The sequence below is a fragment of the Trachurus japonicus genome, chromosome 16, assembly GCF_045865225.1.
Source record: "Trachurus japonicus isolate A0001 chromosome 16, Traja_1.0".
Taxonomy (NCBI): domain Eukaryota; kingdom Metazoa; phylum Chordata; class Actinopteri; order Carangiformes; family Carangidae; genus Trachurus; species Trachurus japonicus.
This window is the reverse complement of record NC_140922.1, coordinates 34,691,519-34,708,843: the sequence shown is the minus strand read 5'-3', so window position 1 is coordinate 34,708,843 and position 17,325 is coordinate 34,691,519. Positions and strand designations below refer to the sequence as shown.

The window sequence follows — 17,325 nt, the reverse complement described above, 5'->3', positions numbered from 1 at the left end:
GTTACCAGCTCTCGGATGCTGCAGTCCTCGATCTTCAGGAGGACGTGCTCCGTCTGGAAGTGTCCCTTCCGGTAGGCGAGGAGCTGAGACAGGTCGAAGAGCGGGACGCCCTCGGTGAAGAGCTCAGCGATCACACAACCTGCAGACACAGAGACACATGGAATAAAACATGTAACGTGATCGATTATGTCTGATCTGTGACGAACGATTATCAATAAACTGGGAGTCAGTGGGTAAATCTGAGATGTAGAGACAACATATTTAAAAACAGCCATATTAAAAGGGATAGTTCAACATTTTCTGCAAATTGGCCCATTGCCATAATCCCTATAGTCATAGCAGTAGGTTCGTTGCCTTTAATTGTCGGTGCAAGCTGTTTTTAGAACGGCGGAGCAGAGCCGCGAGCTGCTCAGAGCTACGCTACAGAGGCTCATTATGGGATTTCTTGGTTTCCCTCATCAAACTCATCAAATACACAATCCAACAACTCCACAACGCTCTGGTGGACAAGTTGTGAGCTGCACATTCACCACGCTATGAGATAATAACACAACGTTACCAGACAGAGTTGTTTTAGAGGGAAATTCATGCAAAACCACTGATGCGTGTTGCCTTCAGGGACAGTTTTTCATCAACAGTCTCTGTATTTCCCTCTAAAACAACTCTGTGTGGTAACGTTGTGTTATTATCTCATAGCGTGGTGAATGTGCAGCTCACAACTTGTCCACCAGAGCGTTGTGGAGTTGTTGGATTGTGTATTTGATGAGTTTGATGAGTTTGAAACCAAGAAATCCCATAATGAGCCTCCGTAGCATAGCTCTGAGCAGCTCACGGCTCTGCTCCGCCGTTCTAAAAACATCTTGCACCGACAATTAAAGGTAACAAACCTACTGCTATGACTATAGGGATTATGGCAATGGGCCAATTTGCCAAAAATGTTGAACTATCCCTTTAAAAACAAAAGATTTACTGTTAATTATTTTATAACCCTCTTCCTCCTCCTCTCCACTTCTCCTCCTTCTCTTCCTCCTCTCTCTCTCCTCTCCCTCTTCCTCCTCCCTCCTTCTCTCCTTCTCCTCTTCCTCCCCTTCTCTCCTTCTCTTCCTCCTCCCCCTCCCTCCTCTTCCTCTCTCTCTCCTCCCCTTCTCTCCCCCCTCCTCCTCCTCTCTCCCTCCTCTCTCCTTCTCCTCCTCCTCCTCTTTCCTTCTCTCTCTCCTCGTCCTCTCTCCATCCTCTCTCTCCCCCCCCCCCCCCCCCCTACCTGCAGAGAAGATGTCCATGGCGGGCCTCAGCTCCCCTTCTCTCCTCCTCCCCTCCTCTTTCCTTCTCCTTCTCCTCCTCCTCCTCCTCCTCCTCCTCCTCCTTCTCCTCCTCTTCCTCCTCCTCCTCTACCTCCCTCCTCCCCCCCCCCCCCTCCCCTCCTCCTACCTGCAGAGAAGATGTCCATGGCGGGCCTCAGCTCCCCTCCATCTCTCCCCTCCTCTCTCCTCCTCTTTCTCCCCTTCTCTCCCCCTCTCTCTTCCTCCCCTTCTCTCCTCCTCCCCTCTCCCTCCCCCTCTCCCTCTCTCTCTCCCCCCCTGTCCTCCCTCCCCTCCTCTCCCCCTCCTCCTCCCCCCCCCCCTCCCTTACCAGCAGAGAAGATGTCCATGGCGGGCCTCAGCTCCCCTCGGCTCCTCTGGTTGTTGTTGGTGAGGTCGACCAGCGGCGTGTTCTGGTTCTGGTCGCTCTCCGTGGCGAACATGCTGCCGTCCACGAAGCGCTCGGGGGCGATGTAGCAGGTCCGGCGCCGCGACGTGTCGAAGAAGTAGTTGAAGTCGGCCGGGTTGTCCTCGGGCAGGAAGGTGGGCTTGAAGCTGGCGAAGTCGGTGAGCAGCGCCCAGTTCCAGCTGGTCACCATCACGTTCTCCGTCTTGATGTCGCCGTGCCGCACGCCGGCCTTGTGCGCCTGGTCGTAGGGCATCGAAGAATACTGGATTTTAGTATTCAACTCAACTCAACTTTATTTATAAAGCCCTTTAAAACAACCACAGCTGAAACAAAGTGCTGTACATAACATATAAAAATAAAGCAATCAGCAGAAAAATAAATATGAAATAATAATTGTTTATTGCTTTTAAAACAATTTAAAAGCAATAAAACAATTTACAATAGAATTTATATTATTTTATAAGCCTCTTCCTCCCCCTCTCTCCTTCTCCTCCTCCTCCCCTCTCTCCTTCTCTTCCTCCCCCTCTCTCCTTCTCCTCCTCCTCCCCTCTCTCCTTCTCTTCCTCCTCTTCCTCCCCATCTCTCCTTCTCTTCCTCCTCTTCCTCCCCATCTCTTCCTCCTCTTCCTCCCCTCTCTCCTTCTCTTCCTCCCCCTCTCTCCTTCTCCTCCTCCTCTTCCTCCCCCTCTCTCCTTCTCTTCCTCCTCTTCCTCCCCTTCTCTCATTCTCCTTCTCCTCCCCCTCTCTCCTTCTCTTCCTCCTCCTCCTCCCCATCTCTCCTTCTCTTCCTCCCCCTCTCTCCTTCTCCTCCTCCTCTTCCTCCCCCTCTCTCCTTCTCCTCCTCCTCCCTTCTCTCCTTCTCTTCCTCCTCTTCCTCCCCATCTCTCCTTCTCTTCCTCCCCTTCTCTCCTTCTCCTTCTCCTCCCCCTCTCTCCTTCTCCTCCTCCTCTTCCTCCCCATCTCTCCTTCTCTTCCTCCTCTTCCTCCCCCTCTCTCCTTCTCTTCCTCCTCTTCCTCCCCATCTCTCCTTCTCTTCCTCCTCTTCCTCCCCCTCTCTCCTTCTCTTCCTCCTCTTCCTCCCCATCTCTCCTTCTCTTCCTCCCCTCTCTCCTTCTCTTCCTCCTCTTCCTCCCCTCTCTCCTTCTCCTCCTCCTCTTCCTCCCCATCTCTCCTTCTCTTCCTCCTCTTCCTCCCCCTCTCTCCTTCTCTTCTTCCTCTTCCTCCCCATCTCTCCTTCTCTTCCTCCTCTTCCTCCCCCTCTCTCCTTCTCTTCCTCCTCTTCCTCCCCATCTCTCCTTCTCTTCCTCCTCTTCCTCCCCTCTCTCCTTCTCCTCCTCCTCTTCCTCCCCATCTCTCCTTCTCTTCCTCCTCTTCCTCCCCTCTCTCCTTCTCTTCCTCCTCTTCCTCCCTTCTCTCCTTCTCTTCCTCCTCTTCCTCCCTTCTCTCCTTCTCTTCCTCCTCTTCCTCCCTTCTCTCCTTCTCTTCCTCCTCTTCCTCCCCCTCTCTCCTTCTCTTCCTCCTCTTCCTCCCCATCTCTCCTTCTCTTCCTCCTCTTCCTCCCCTCTCTCCTTCTCCTCCTCCTCTTCCTCCCCATCTCTCCTTCTCTTCCTCCTCTTCCTCCCCTCTCTCCTTCTCCTCCTCCTCTTCCTCCCCATCTCTCCTTCTCTTCCTCCTCTTCCTCCCCTCTCTCCTTCTCTTCCTCCTCTTCCTCCCTTCTCTCCTTCTCTTCCTCCTCTTCCTCCCTTCTCTCCTTCTCTTCCTCCCCCTCTCTCCTTCTCTTCCTCCTCTTCCTCCCTTCTCTCCTTCTCCTCCTCCTCCTCTTCCTCCCCTCTCTCCTTCTCTTCCTCCTCTTCCTCCCCCTCTCTCCTCCTCTTCCTCCTCTTCCTCCCCATCTCTCCTTCTCTTCCTCCTCTTCCTCCCCTTCTCTCCTTCTCCTTCTCCTCCCCCTCTCTCCTTCTCCTCCTCCTCTTCCTCCCCTCTCTCCTTCTCTTCCTCCCCCTCTCTCCTTCTCCTCCTCCTCTTCCTCCCCATCTCTCCTTCTCTTCCTCCTCTTCCTCCCCCTCTCTCCTTCTCTTCCTCCTCTTCCTCCCCTCTCTCCTTCTCTTCCTCCTCTTCCTCCCCTCTCTCCTTCTCTTCCTCCTCTTCCTCCCCCTCTCTCCTTCTCTTCCTCCCCCTCTCTCCTTCTCCTCCTCCTCTTCCTTCTCTTCCTCCTCCCCCTCCTCCTAAAACAATTAGCAGAAAAATAAATATGAAATAATAATTTGTTTATTGCTTTTAAAACAATTTTAAAAGCAATAAAACAATTTACAATTAAAATAAAACCAATAAATAAAACAGACCATAAAACACTAAAACAGTATTTGCCGAATACTTCCCAATAGTCAACCAATAGTCGAATATTCGCCAGATTTTTTTTTTTTCCTAATCCATACGACACCTCAGCTGCCAGCCCCTAACCATACTAGGGCTGGGACGATATGCTTTTCTCCCGATTCGATTCTTCTATGATTTTTTTGGATGGCGATTCGATTTAAATTGCGATTCTACGATATTGCCGATTCTCTCTATTTTCAGTCTTTAGCATTTTTAACATTTATCTGCACACAAATACTGTAGGAGCCTATAAATTAACATACTCCATTATAAAGTGAACTTCATACCCTTATAACCCTTTTGAAAACCTGTACTCTCTGTATGTAAAAAAGGCGAACACATGCACATTGCACAATATTTTAAAAAATAAAAAAAAATAAAATAAAAAAGAAGTCACATTTTCACAATTAATTGTGGTATTAAACGCCACAATTTATTAATCGTAAAGATTCATAAATACCGTTACTTAAAAAAAAAAAGAAAAAAAAGATGTTGGAACCATATTGCCAGATATGCACTAAACTAAAGGTAAATGCACAGATACTGGTCCATTTAACTAACGTAACATTGAATTGGTAGGAATTTAGATGTTAGCGTGTCATTTTTAATTAAAAAAGCAAAGCAAAAATAACTTAAACATTTGGTATAGACGATTTGGTATAGACGACAATTTATGAGCTGAATATTTCAAACACTTCCCCTGGGGATTAAGAATTGGTCCTATATTCCTATATTAATAGATACTGGTGTAAACAATGAGTAATGTAATTATATTTTGACTATATTTGATCATTTTACACATTCCTAGTGTTGTGAAATTAATTAATGCATAATAATCGTGATTATCGTAGTACCGTGATTATTTCTCTGACAATAATCGTACCAATAATAGCATAATCTGGCTTTTATGCTATAGTCTCACAGTGATTTTATTCTATTTTACAGTTTTATACTCTTTCTTATTGTTATCTTTCTCCTATTTCTATCCTGAGTTTTATTCTATTCTATTTTATAAAATTTTATTGTTGTTAAAAGTTGTTATTTTATTTCTATTTCTATTGCTATATTTTATTTTTTCTTGTTGTTTTTAATCTTCGTGCATTAGTCTCCTTGCTTTTCTTGTTTTACCTCCTATAGATATATTGTTCAGTCAAAATGTAAAGCACTTTGAACGGCATCTTTTGCTTTGAAAGGTGCTGTATAAATAAAATTTGATTGATTGATGAATTGAAGTGAAATGTTTGCCTGACGAAGGTCTGTTGGACCGAAACGTTGCAATAAACTATCGATTAAGCAAGTTGTTCAGTGTGCGGGACTCCTCTCTCTTTTAATAATCGTACCAAGAAAATGTATAATCGTGACATCCCTATACTCGACTAGGGCTGTTTTCGACTAAGGATTTTCATAGTCGAATCTGATTCGTCAGATTTTGCCGTAGTCGACTGATCGTCAAACCTTTGTTTTTTTTTTTTTTAGATAGCAGCAAATTTGCGACTTTTTCCCGTTTCAAACAAAAGAGCTAAACCACCCCAAAAATATGGTAGGTGTAAAACAAATACCTTTATTTCTCACACTTCGGATGATTTTTAGTAGCCATTGTGAGCCAGGGTATGCGTTTATGTCACGTTGCCCTGGACAACGCTCCCTCAACGTGGTGAAGGATAGCGGTGGACACAGAGAAACCAGGTAAAACATGTAGTATCAAAACAAACGGAGGTCAGAAGGACTCGACAATCCGTACATTACGTTAATCAATCCTGTAACACACACAGTGTGACCGCGGCACCGGCAGAGAGACAGACAGGCTCAGTGTTAAAGTGCAGAGGGACGAGATCACAGCTGTTACTCGCATCCCGACTCCCGGCACTTATGGTGCGTTCATTACAACTCGGAAGTCGGAAAAAAACAAGTTCCTCTTCTGAAAAACATGTCAAACTTTAGGATGTGTTAGGGACTAATTCATCTGTCTAACCATCAGAACTATTAACACATGAAACGGTAAACACAGCTGATCCATCGAAAAAAAATTACAGCTCGAGTTAATTTATTTTCCGTGACTGAAAGTAGGTTCTTGAATGTAACTCGGTCAAAGTCAGATGTATCCTCACAATTTTGCTGTTCTGTCAGGTCATGCATGATACTGTAAATGCTGACAAAGTTAGACTGTCAGACTTCCTCTATTTTAAACTTTGGCGGCTCTGCCTCTCGTCTTTTTGCCACTCAGTGAGTGTTCTGCAGTGACTTCTGAGTACCGTGACTTTGACGGTCCTACTGCTCACCTCCGCTCATTTGAAAAAAAAAAAAAAAAACCTCCGCTCATTTAATTGTGCAACTGCAGTGGGTGATTTATTAATACGTAGTAAGAAGCTAAGACTACCGTTTAAACGCACACATCATTTTGAACTCTTTATTAACAGAAAGTAAGCAGATTTTGTATCAAAATACGCTTTTTATAACGAAAAAAGACATTCTATGTAACAATTTATGCTCAGCAGCAGTGGGCACCCCCCATATAGTCAGAATGGTACGGTCTTGGTTAGATTCGACTACGAGGTTCATAGTCGAATCAGACCCCTCCGAATCGAATCGTCGAATAGTCGACTTTTGGAGGTCAGCCCTATACTCGACTATGACTCACAGCGTCGAATAGTGGTTTTGATAGTCGACTATTCGACTATTGGACTACTGGGTGAAAGCCGTACCTGGTCGACGGCGTTGAGGATCTGGAAGGCCAGCCAGCGCTTCTCCACGTTGTTGAGAAACGGCCGCGTGCTGATGCGGTCGTACAGGTTGTCGCGGACGTACTGGCGGAACAGGATGGCGGCCTTCTCCGTCAGCGAGGTCTTCTGGAAGGGAAGGCAGTTCTGGCACGAGTGCAGCCGGATCTTCAGCTCCTCCAGCTCCTGCTTGTAGCTGGTGAGGGGCAGCGACGGGTCCTGGATGGCGAAGACCTTCACCACCACCAGGCCCTCGCGGTGCTTCGCCCGCGCCACCTTGAAGAAGCGCGTGCTGCCCAGGCTCTTGTCGTACTCATGGTCGTGGATGTCGGAGAAGTAGCTGTCCACCGAGAGGATCTGGGACGGGGCGATGCCGGCCAGCTGGTTCCCCATCGCTCCCACACACGTCTGTCTGGGGAGGAAAGTACAGAACAAAACAACATGTACAGACGAATAAAATCATTTAGAATAATCAATTAAAGGACAATTCCGGGCGAATTCAACTCTGGGGTGTATTTTCATATCATTTTAGGTCTAAAAGAAGGAATCTGAAGATTTTCAGTTTAATCGCTCCTGTTTTGCGGTAGTTGCGTCTGTCCCCGCGTCCCCACGGCAGCAATGAATGGGAGTGGATGTAAGTTCTGCTGTTTAGGCTGTTTACATCCCTCAAAGCCGCAATTTTTTTCCACAGACAGAGTCAGATGGAGACTCAAACATGCACCGAGAAGTTTATTTACTTCAAGCAAGCCGACATGTTTGTAAAACTAGATCTAATTCAAAGTCTCCCGGAGTCTCGCGCGAGCCCAAAGTTGCAGTGCTGGTGTATTCAGGCGCAGTCGGAGCTACCGCTTGTGTCATAAACACAGGAATATCAACTCTTTACTTGCTTGAAGTGTACATTTTTTTCCACAGACAGCGTCAGGTGGTGACTCAAACACGAGCCGAGAAGTTTTTTTTACTTGAAGCAAGTAAAGAGTTGATATTCCTGTGTTTATGACACAAACGGTAGCTTTTCCCACTGCACCTGAACACACCGAGCACGGCAACTGGGTCTCGCGCGAGACTCCGGGAGACTTTGAATTAGATCGACTTTTACAAACATGTCGGCTTGCTTGAAGTAAATAAACTTCTCGGTGCATGTTTGAGTCTCCATCTGACGCTGTCTGTGGAAAAAAATTGCGACTTTGAGGGATGGAAACAGCCTAAAGCAGCAGAACTTACATCCACTCCCATTCATTGCTGCCGTGGGGACGCGGGGACAGACGCAACTACCGCAAAACAGGAGCGATTAAACTGAAAATCTTCAGATTCATTCTTTTAGACCTAAAATGATATGAAAATACACCCCTGAGTTGAATTCACCCGGAATTGTCCTTTAAAGGGACAACGAGGAGTTTTGTTAAAGCGAAGTGTTTCCACACTACATTTATGAGCCTCCGCACCGTGAAATTCTTTGACCGGCGCAAGACAGACTCATGTTTTCATTCATCAAGAATTAAAGTCAGAGGTTGGAAGACGATCACATACCGTCGTAGTTCCCACCATAAACGGAGATTCGGCGGCGTTATTCTCATGACTCGCCACAAAACCGAAAGTAAAGAAACGCTGGTCGGCTCGCCCAGCATTTCCACCATTAATTAAAATAACAAAATAACGATAGAGACAAAACGATATATTTATCTAAAATGGGCCATTAACAAGTGGTAACGTAGATTCATCCACATTAACGTGAGACTTTTTTATAACCAAATAGAAACTCCTCGTTGTCCCTTTAAAGTGTTGATGTCATGTTTTTACTTCTCATTTTAAACAGAGAAGTAAGACAACTATCAGTGCCGATAATTATAGCCCGATAAATATTGGTCAAAATAGATACAGATAAGCCTGATCATGGAAATCTTTTGCCAATAATTAGAGTCAATTGTCTTGATTTCACTCAATTTCAGTGCGCTTGCCTCCAGAGTTGATTTGAAACAAGAAGTAGGCTACAGATTTAATTAATATTCTTTAGAGCTGCAACAATTAATCGAAGAATCAAACAATAATCCATTTATTAATCATCAACTATTTTGATAATCGAATAATCGTTTTTTTTTTAAAGAAAAAAAGTCAAAATTCTCTGATTCCAGCTTCTTCAATGTGAATATTTCTGGTTTCTTTGTTCCTTTATGACAATAAACTGAGTCTCTCTCTGGTTTTTGGACAAAACAAGACATTTGAGGACGTCGTCTGGTGGTTTGAGAAACACCGATTTGATATTTTTCAATATTTCTCAACATTTTATTGACCAAACTAATCGATTATTCATTTACATAATCGACAGATTAGTTGATAATGAAAATAATCATTAGTTGCAGCACTAATTGAAATCAATAAATAAATCAATTCAATTCAATTCTGTTTTTTTTCCTGTTATTACACCCTGTTGATAGATAGATAGATAGATAGATAGATAGATAGATAGATAGATAGATAGATAGATAGATAGATAGATAGATTTATTTTTTTCACCATTGCGTACAAACGGCCTCGAGAAGTGCAAATTACATTCATTTACATACATTCCCACATTTCATACACCACAAATACATAGAGACATAAGACATAAGACCCCGCACCCCACATTTACATGTACAATGTACATTCCCCATGGTTATGTTCTTTTCATTGTCTTATTTAGTTCAGCTATGGCAGTAAAGCAAAACAACTTGCAACCAACTTGCAACATGCACCGATAATTAAAGGTCATGAACCTACTGCTGTGACTATATGGATTATGGTGAGAGGAGAATCTGACTAAGATGCTGAACTGTCCCTTTAACCTCCATCTCTCCACAGCTGCACACAGTAACAAAGTTAAACCTAACATCTCTGACATGTTTGTGTCTTAAACAGCTGTAAAACACCTGGATTCACACCTGGGGAGCCCCGGTTACAGCCAGAATAAAGCAGATGTGCAGCAGCAAAAACCTCCACCGAGCAGCAGCTGTCACATGATTCAGCTCCACACACAAACACCAGTCTAACTTAGCATTAGCATTAGCATTAGCAGCTAACCGTCATCAGCTCTTTAAAACTCTTCCTGCTCGTTAACAACAGCCACAACACTAATATATATGCTGTAACAGTTAAAAGACATTGTAAATATGTTATTACCAGTTAATGTTCAGTTCAGTTCGGACAACTTTATAGCTTCTGTTGTCAGGTCTGTGGTTGTTGTTGTTGTGGTGTTAGCTTTAGCAGGCTAGCGGTGCTGCTAACGGTCAGAAACGTTCAGCCTGAGCGCAGATAAACCGTCTTCATGACGTGTCTCCGTGCGTCGCTTACAGCAGCCAATCAGACGACATCTTCCTCTGCCTGTTCAGTAAACAACTGAAAGGCCGCGGGGGCGATAAAACTTAACGGTAACCGGGAATAATAACGGAAAAGCTGCTGCCTGACTCACGGAGCTAACCGAGCTAACAGGCTAACCGATTAGCCGTCCACCGTTGTTATGGTTCCGGGTCAGAGCGCGGAACTACAAAGGTCGTCTATGGAGAAGAAGATGATCACTACTGTGTTTAAAAGATTTTTTAAAAGATTTGATATTAACTCTCTCAGAAAATAGTGTCCAGGGGAAGTTAACACTATTAAAGGAGAATTCCGGTCATTTTTGACCCCTAAATTGTTGTCCTGATGGTCACCCAGTGTTGGTTGGAGCAAAAACACGACTAAAATTGATGCAGGCAAACCGGAGTTACCATGGCTACCCGGCGCTAGCGATAGCGACAACGCTAACCTATGGGGGCAATTCTTCAACCACAACAAACACTCAGAAAACAATCAAATATCTCTGGTACATGACTGGAATCCTTAGAGACACCACTGAACTCATATAGTGTAGAGTAGAAACAGTATAAACTTTGTGTTTTTGCATGTAGCCACTCACCTCAGATAGCCAAACTCTGAAACATCCCAGAAAGACATTACTATCCCATCACAGAGCGCCTGCTCTCCTCACCACAGAAACAAACACTTTGTCCTTGTTGTGATGATTTCTTTACTAAATTAAACGGTGGAGCAGTTCAGTGGTAATGCCCAAAATATCTCTGACCGTTTATTTTTGTAAAGAAAAATGACCGGAATTCTCCTTTAAGGCAAGACAGCCTAGATGAATAGGCAAAAAATATATTTTAATAGATATCACTGACTTTCCCAGTTTGTAATGTACATCAAATTTAATTGAATTTTATGTTTATATATGCAAATGAGGCGTTAGCTCATTAAATATGCGTTAATTTCTGTCACTCGTGACAGACAATAAAGTCTCTATCTATCTATCTAATTTGCATATCACCAGGAACAGAATCACCAACATTGGATGATGCGAGATTCAAAAGCTTGGTTTCATTTTGTTGACAGGTACATTCCACAAGAAACTTTTTACAGAAGGGTTGTGGCTACGTCTCTTATCAGCCCATAGATCAGGAAATACCTCTACAGTCAAAACAAATCAATGGCTATGAATGATACATCAACAAACCCTTCTGTAAAAAGAATATAGACAGGAAGTAAAGTTGGAAAGTTTGGTGACTATTTCATTCATTTTTGAGAAAACGGCCTGAAAGTTCTGTATTGTAAAATTCAATACATTTTTATTTGAAACTGCTATTTACAAACACAAAACCTAATCAAACCATTAATAATAGACATCCTAAACACACGACTGATAACTGAACAACACAGCATGAAGTTATTCATATGAAATGAACACAACTACACACAGACAGTGTAGTAGGCTACAGCTGTGTGAAAAGTACCAACTTTTGGTGAATTTATGAGACATTTACGGGCTAAATCAGGCAAAATGAAGTAAAAGTTGGTGATTTCTATGAAAATCAATCCATTTCACCATCTGGTAGAAAAACCATCTGGATTAATATAGTTAAAGGTCTACTACATTGATTTGTGTTGTTCAAATCCTATTAGAGTTTAGTATTATTCATCACAAATTTCATTATCAGTTGCTACTTCCTTGTAGTTTTTGGGTGTACGGTACCTAATGTTTGAGTTGGTTATCTGATCTACAACCATTTTAGCGCGAAGAACTTGCTGCTATGCACCTGAAACTGGTTTGTCATGATTCTCTGCTCCTGAATGCAACATAACTGAGTCGGGAGGGAACAACGATGACTCATCCAGGTGAAACATGTTTCACGTGTTACGTCAACACTTTATGAAGTAGGCTAACAATAATTACACTAATTACAGACAATCCTCCACTTTCTCTGATCTGCAGGTTGTGTTTGATCTCCTTCCTTCAAATTAAGAGTCTCACATTTAAAACATATGTTAGGATCTTGTAAAATGTGATGTTTTCTTATCAATTATCAACAGGCCTAAATCCAAGTAGAGCTGAACAGGTTGGATAGATGTAATACAGCAGGAGGTACTTCAAAGTATCAGTACAGAAGATGAGTACTTGTAGGAAAACTGTTATGAAACTAAACTAAACGAAACTAAATGTTTTTAATTTGAATTAAATAATAAATGATATGAAAACCTCAGAAAACACGTTTTCTTCCATGAGAATAACGATGACGACGAGTCAAGTCATCTTCACTCCACACGATCTTTGTTTGGAGCCAGCGGAACTTTCTGGTATCTGAGTGGTCCGACACCTGAGAGGAAGTCAGCTTTTCAAAATAAAAGACACAACAACACACAGCAAACAGTGGTTCCTTAACAGCAACCAGTTCACTGCCGTCAACTATATGAGGCCTACTGTATAAGGCGCTGGAATGATTCATTTTGGACAGAATGAATACAGTTAAATCAAAATACAGCATGTTTGTTGTTATGTAAAAAGCTAAAGACCATATATTCCACAGTAAATAGGCCTATTTTAGTTTTAAATTTATAATTCATACCAAGTATGTGGGGGAGAAAGATGTGTGCTGCCTTTTCTGTAGCAAATAGAATAGAAATAGAGATGTAGGCCTATACTTTTACAGTTAGCCTATATATATTTCATTTGTCCATCCCCATCTGCAATGTGGTGAAGAATTATCTTCCTTTCCATTTTTCCTTTTTTTGGGTTGAATTAGGGCCCAATATAAAAAGGTGTCACCTTCCCCCTGTTGGTTTTGCAATTCACTGTGCAACTTTGTGAAGTTTAGTAAAGTCATATTTTATTTATACAGTCCAGTATCACAGATCAGCCCATGGGAAACAACCTTTTGAGGGGAAAAATCTAAGAAATGACATTAGATGTGGTGTTTACAGAACAGAGCAGCACGGTAGATGTTCAAACATGGACCATTTGGCTGAAAACATCATTATTGTGTAATTTAACTAGCACTTTAATACACTTAGGCCTATGTGCAATCAGGCAGTTTGTAATAATATCAGAACTGAGCACTTTATAGCTCTAGTAGCACTTCTGCCCCTTGCACTTTAACATTTTACCAACTTGCAGCAACATGGAAGATGCCTGGCCTGTAATTGTATTGCTTTTGTGTTTCTTTTATCTCCTTCTCTATTAACATTTATCTTATTGTTGCCTTTTTCTATATGTAGGCTATACCACCCTACCAGTTTGGTGTAACTTGTAGGTAATCATTTTTATGATGTATTCTAATTTCAATTTCTCGTACTGTTATGTATTAATTATATATATATGATGTATTTCTGTCTATTCATTATTACTTCAAATGTTCTATCTGGTGTATTTATTGTGCCAACTGCTGCTGTAGCCACACTGAATTGCCCCTTGGGGGATGTTAAAGCTCAATCAATCAGTCAATCAGTGGAACTGGAGACAGAAATGAACCTCGGCTACAATCTCATACTCATGTAATTCACTTTTTATTGCTTTTTAAGAGTCCAACAAAAGGACCAACTCATATGAATGTGAACAAAACAACATAACATGAAAAAACAAACCAAACAAATAGGGACCTCAAGGTTCATTTCAATTGTTCATATCTATTTTGGCCATTTCTCCCAACCATTCATTAAATGGAATAATATTTGTTGATTACAATCTCATAATATGGAAATGTTGTAGAGTAGGCTATGTATGTCCCATTATGAAAAAATAATAATCTAAAAATTTAAAAGAAAAGAGACTAGGGGCGGTGTTTAGCTCAGTTGGTAGAGCACCTGCCCCATGTATTGAGGCTATAGTCCTCACTGCAGGGGACCCCGGTTCGAATCCCGCGCCAAGCGGCCCTATTCTGCGTGTCATCCCCCCCCTCTCTGCCTCCCATTTCCTGTCTCTCTCTTGACTCTCCTGTAGCCAACTCTACAACATTTCCATATTATGAGATTGTAATCAACAAATATTATCCCATTTAATGAATGGTTGGGAGAAATGACCAAAATAGTCAGATATGAACAATTGATTTTCAGACTGAACAATTAATGTTAAAAATGTTTTAAAAAAAACTGTTAATGTTTTGTTTAGTTTTGTAGTTTAGTAGTAGTGCCATTTCATTATGAAAATTTTAATGATTTCTGCTAAAATTACTGTTGTTCTCTCTTGGCCCATTTTACCTGAACATTGCATTGTACCTTGAGAGGGAACATCCCGATACTTTAACCCTCATAATTCTAAAACAATTATACTTTTAAAACATTTTTTCACACAGAAACATTTAAGAGACCTATGTTGATTTTTAAAAATATCAGTGGATTTCACACATAGCTTTTTTGATGGTCTTATTAAAGACAAAAAAGCCCCAAAAAATATACTAAAAAAAAAAAGAAAAGACTAATCGGGAAAAGATGATTGAACACATAACATTCATATATTTCTACTTTATACGTTTGTTTCTTTTATTTATTTAATTTTTTTAATAGCCCCTGTGTTTTATTGTGAAAGGTGTACCGGAAGCGTGTCGTCAGCAGCGGAGGTGGAGCTGTCATGGTGGCCGCTGCTCGCTCGGAGAAAATCGCTCCTCGGTGGGATTTCACGGAAGATGCTGAAGAACCGGGAGCTGCTGGTAAGACTTTATTTACGTTGTTCAGACTTTTTTTTTTCTCTGGCGGATTGTCGAGTGGATTCCTGCTCTAAAACACAACAAACTCTACACCAAAAAACACACAAACACACAAACACACACACAACATCTTTCCTTTTTAACACTGAGCACCGAAGCACCGAGCACCGACCGGCCGAATCCGGAGAGAGAAGCCGGAGAAGGGAGCCCTAAAGCGGCTTGGTTCGGCTGAGTTCCCCCCCCCCTCTGGAAGTGGAGCTCCAGAGGAGGCTAACGTTAGCCCCGCTGACTGCGACGCTGTCTCGGCTGTGTGTTGGCGGATGGGTCGTAGTGTGGTGGTGGTGGTTGTTGTTGTACGTTAGTGGTGGGCAGCTCGGCCGGTGGTTCGGTCCCTGTTCGAGTCCCAGTCCGAGTCCCTGTTCGAGTCCCAGTCCGAGTCCAGAACCGTTGAGCTAGCAGTCAGTTAGTTAGTTAGTTAGCCGCCGGTGGCTAACGGCTAGCAGCTAACAGAAGCTAACGAGGCTAACATGAACATAAACATTATGTGAGTGTGTGTTGTGTGTGTTTTGTGTGTGTGTGAAGCAGCAGGTGCGTCATTCCCAGGTTATATTTTATTTTATTATATGATGATTTTACAGGTGAGTCTGAGGTGACGTCACAGTTTGACTTAAATCAGTGTTTTTACCTGAGTGAGACTGAGACACCTGAGGACAGAGAGGCGTGTCCAGCTGATGGAGCTGATATAACCACAAGGAAATTATAGGCTAATAAAATAAAATATACATACCATAGATAATAATAATAATAATAATAATAATAATAATAATAATAATCTTTATGTCTTTTTCATGTACGGTATTCATGATTATTTATACACTGCTCAAAAAAATGGGAACACATTGTAACCCAGAGTATATCACACCTGTGTGAAATCAACCTGGGATGATAATTTTGATTTACATTGATAATTTTTATGTTATTTTGTTCTCAACACACTCTACTATATATTGAATAACGATTTTAAACTGCAATATTTCATTCATTGAGATCTAAGATGTGTTGTTTAAGTGTTGCCTTTATTTTTTTGAGCAGTGTATATATTTATTTATAGCTCTATTGTTCGTCCATCCATTCACTGAAAGGTGTAGCTATGTATTTTTGACTTAATAATAATGATAATTTATTCATAAGGCACGTTACAACTTTAAAATACAATGATTAAAAAACAAGAGAATATATAGCCTATGTATATAATACAAAAAAATTACAATAATGATGATAATAATTTATTCTTACGGCCTGCTTGAAATATTTTTAAAATAAAGGACTAGCTATACACAGGTGCACCTTGATGAATTATTAGAATATCATGGAAAAGTTTATTTAGGTCAGTGACTCAATTCAGAAAGTGAAACTAACACATCATATAGGCCTAGATCCATTACATACAGAATGAAACGTTTCATGTCTTTATTTGTTAATTTAAAGGATCATGTATGTTTTTTTTTACTTCTTCTTACTCCTAATAAATACATTTGAATTTCTTTTAGTTGTAATGATTATGGCTTACATTTAATGAAGACCTAAAATTCTGTATCTCAGATTTCAAAAGATGAATTAGAAACAAAAGTATTTTTAATAATGAAACGTTGTCCCTCTGAACAGTCTGTCCATCTCTATGTCTATGCTCTCCACACCCGGTTGAACCGGTTTGACCTGAACTACAGGAAATAAACTTTTACATGATATCCAAATTTATTGAGATGCAGCTGCAGATATCAGATATCAGTCAAATAAAACAACACCTGGTCAGGTGATTACAAACAAGGAAACAGTCTCACAGGTGAACGTGCTCACATTCCTGCTGGTAATCTTAACTTTTCTAATTTGTCCTATAAGAATGTACCTGAATCAATAAGAGCAAGGCTAGAAATAACATGTATTTATGTTTGTATTATTTAAATACCTAAGAAATGACATTTAAAGTGAAGATTAAGTTGCACAGAGGAGTTTGGGTAAAAATAAATGTAAATACTTTGAGTCGGTGGATAAAAGACTTCACTGTGTGAAGGTCCAACAGTGGCCTGACGACTCTGCAGTCAAATGAGCTTCTATTCATCTGAAACAGTTGAACTAATCAATCAGTCGGTGGTGGTGATCAGTGTTGATATTGTTGCAGGCTGCTACCAACTAAAGACAGAGTTTAAAGGGATAGTTCACCCAAAATTGAAATTTCTCATCTCATGATCTCCTCCCCCTCATGTGGACTAATAAGGGCTGGGAGAAGTTTCAGAGTCCTCCGTGGCTTCTCTGAGTTACAGGGGGTCTCGGCGTAGCAGTGCATGTCCATATGACGGTTGCAAATGGATACCAACTGTCTTCGTAACAAAAAGACACACCAAAAAACATCCAAATACCTCCATGCTGCTCGTATGTAATGTCCCTCTGGTATTGAAGCCTCGAAATGAGAAATTGTCCCGAAAAAAATTAAATAAGTCTATATTTCAAGCTTGTTTTGTAGCGGAAGCTTCTCTTCCCAGTTCGTCC

At 41.7% G+C, this 17,325-nt stretch overlaps 2 protein-coding genes across 4 annotated transcripts in view; one reads left to right on the top strand and one right to left on the bottom strand.

Moving 5' to 3' along the window:
* The window catches only part of pik3r4 (phosphoinositide-3-kinase, regulatory subunit 4), a 54,456-nt gene extending 44,149 nt beyond the window's left edge, over positions 1-10,307 (bottom strand). Inside the window, exons 1-4 of one of the 3 annotated variants that reach the window (XM_085803167.1) lie at positions 9,953-10,307; positions 6,782-7,204; positions 1,630-1,945; positions 6-139 (exon numbers count right to left, since the gene is read on the bottom strand). In XM_085803167.1, coding sequence (XP_085659293.1) covers positions 6-139; positions 1,630-1,945; positions 6,782-7,189 — 858 coding nt within the window. In that variant the 5' untranslated portion in view covers positions 7,190-7,204; positions 9,953-10,307. Of the gene's footprint in view, positions 1-5; positions 140-1,261; positions 1,304-1,629; positions 1,946-6,781; positions 7,209-9,952 lie in introns of those variants that run through there. The other 2 variants (XM_085803168.1, XM_085803169.1) reach the window with 2 other exon arrangements.
* Positions 10,308-14,671: 4,364 nt separating this feature from the next.
* atp2c1 (ATPase secretory pathway Ca2+ transporting 1) overlaps positions 14,672-17,325 on the top strand; it is a 62,969-nt gene continuing 60,315 nt past the window's right edge. The window contains exon 1 of the mRNA XM_085803166.1: positions 14,672-14,781. Within this exon, the coding sequence (XP_085659292.1) occupies positions 14,758-14,781 (24 nt within the window). The 5' untranslated portion in view covers positions 14,672-14,757. The remainder of the gene's footprint in view (positions 14,782-17,325) is intronic.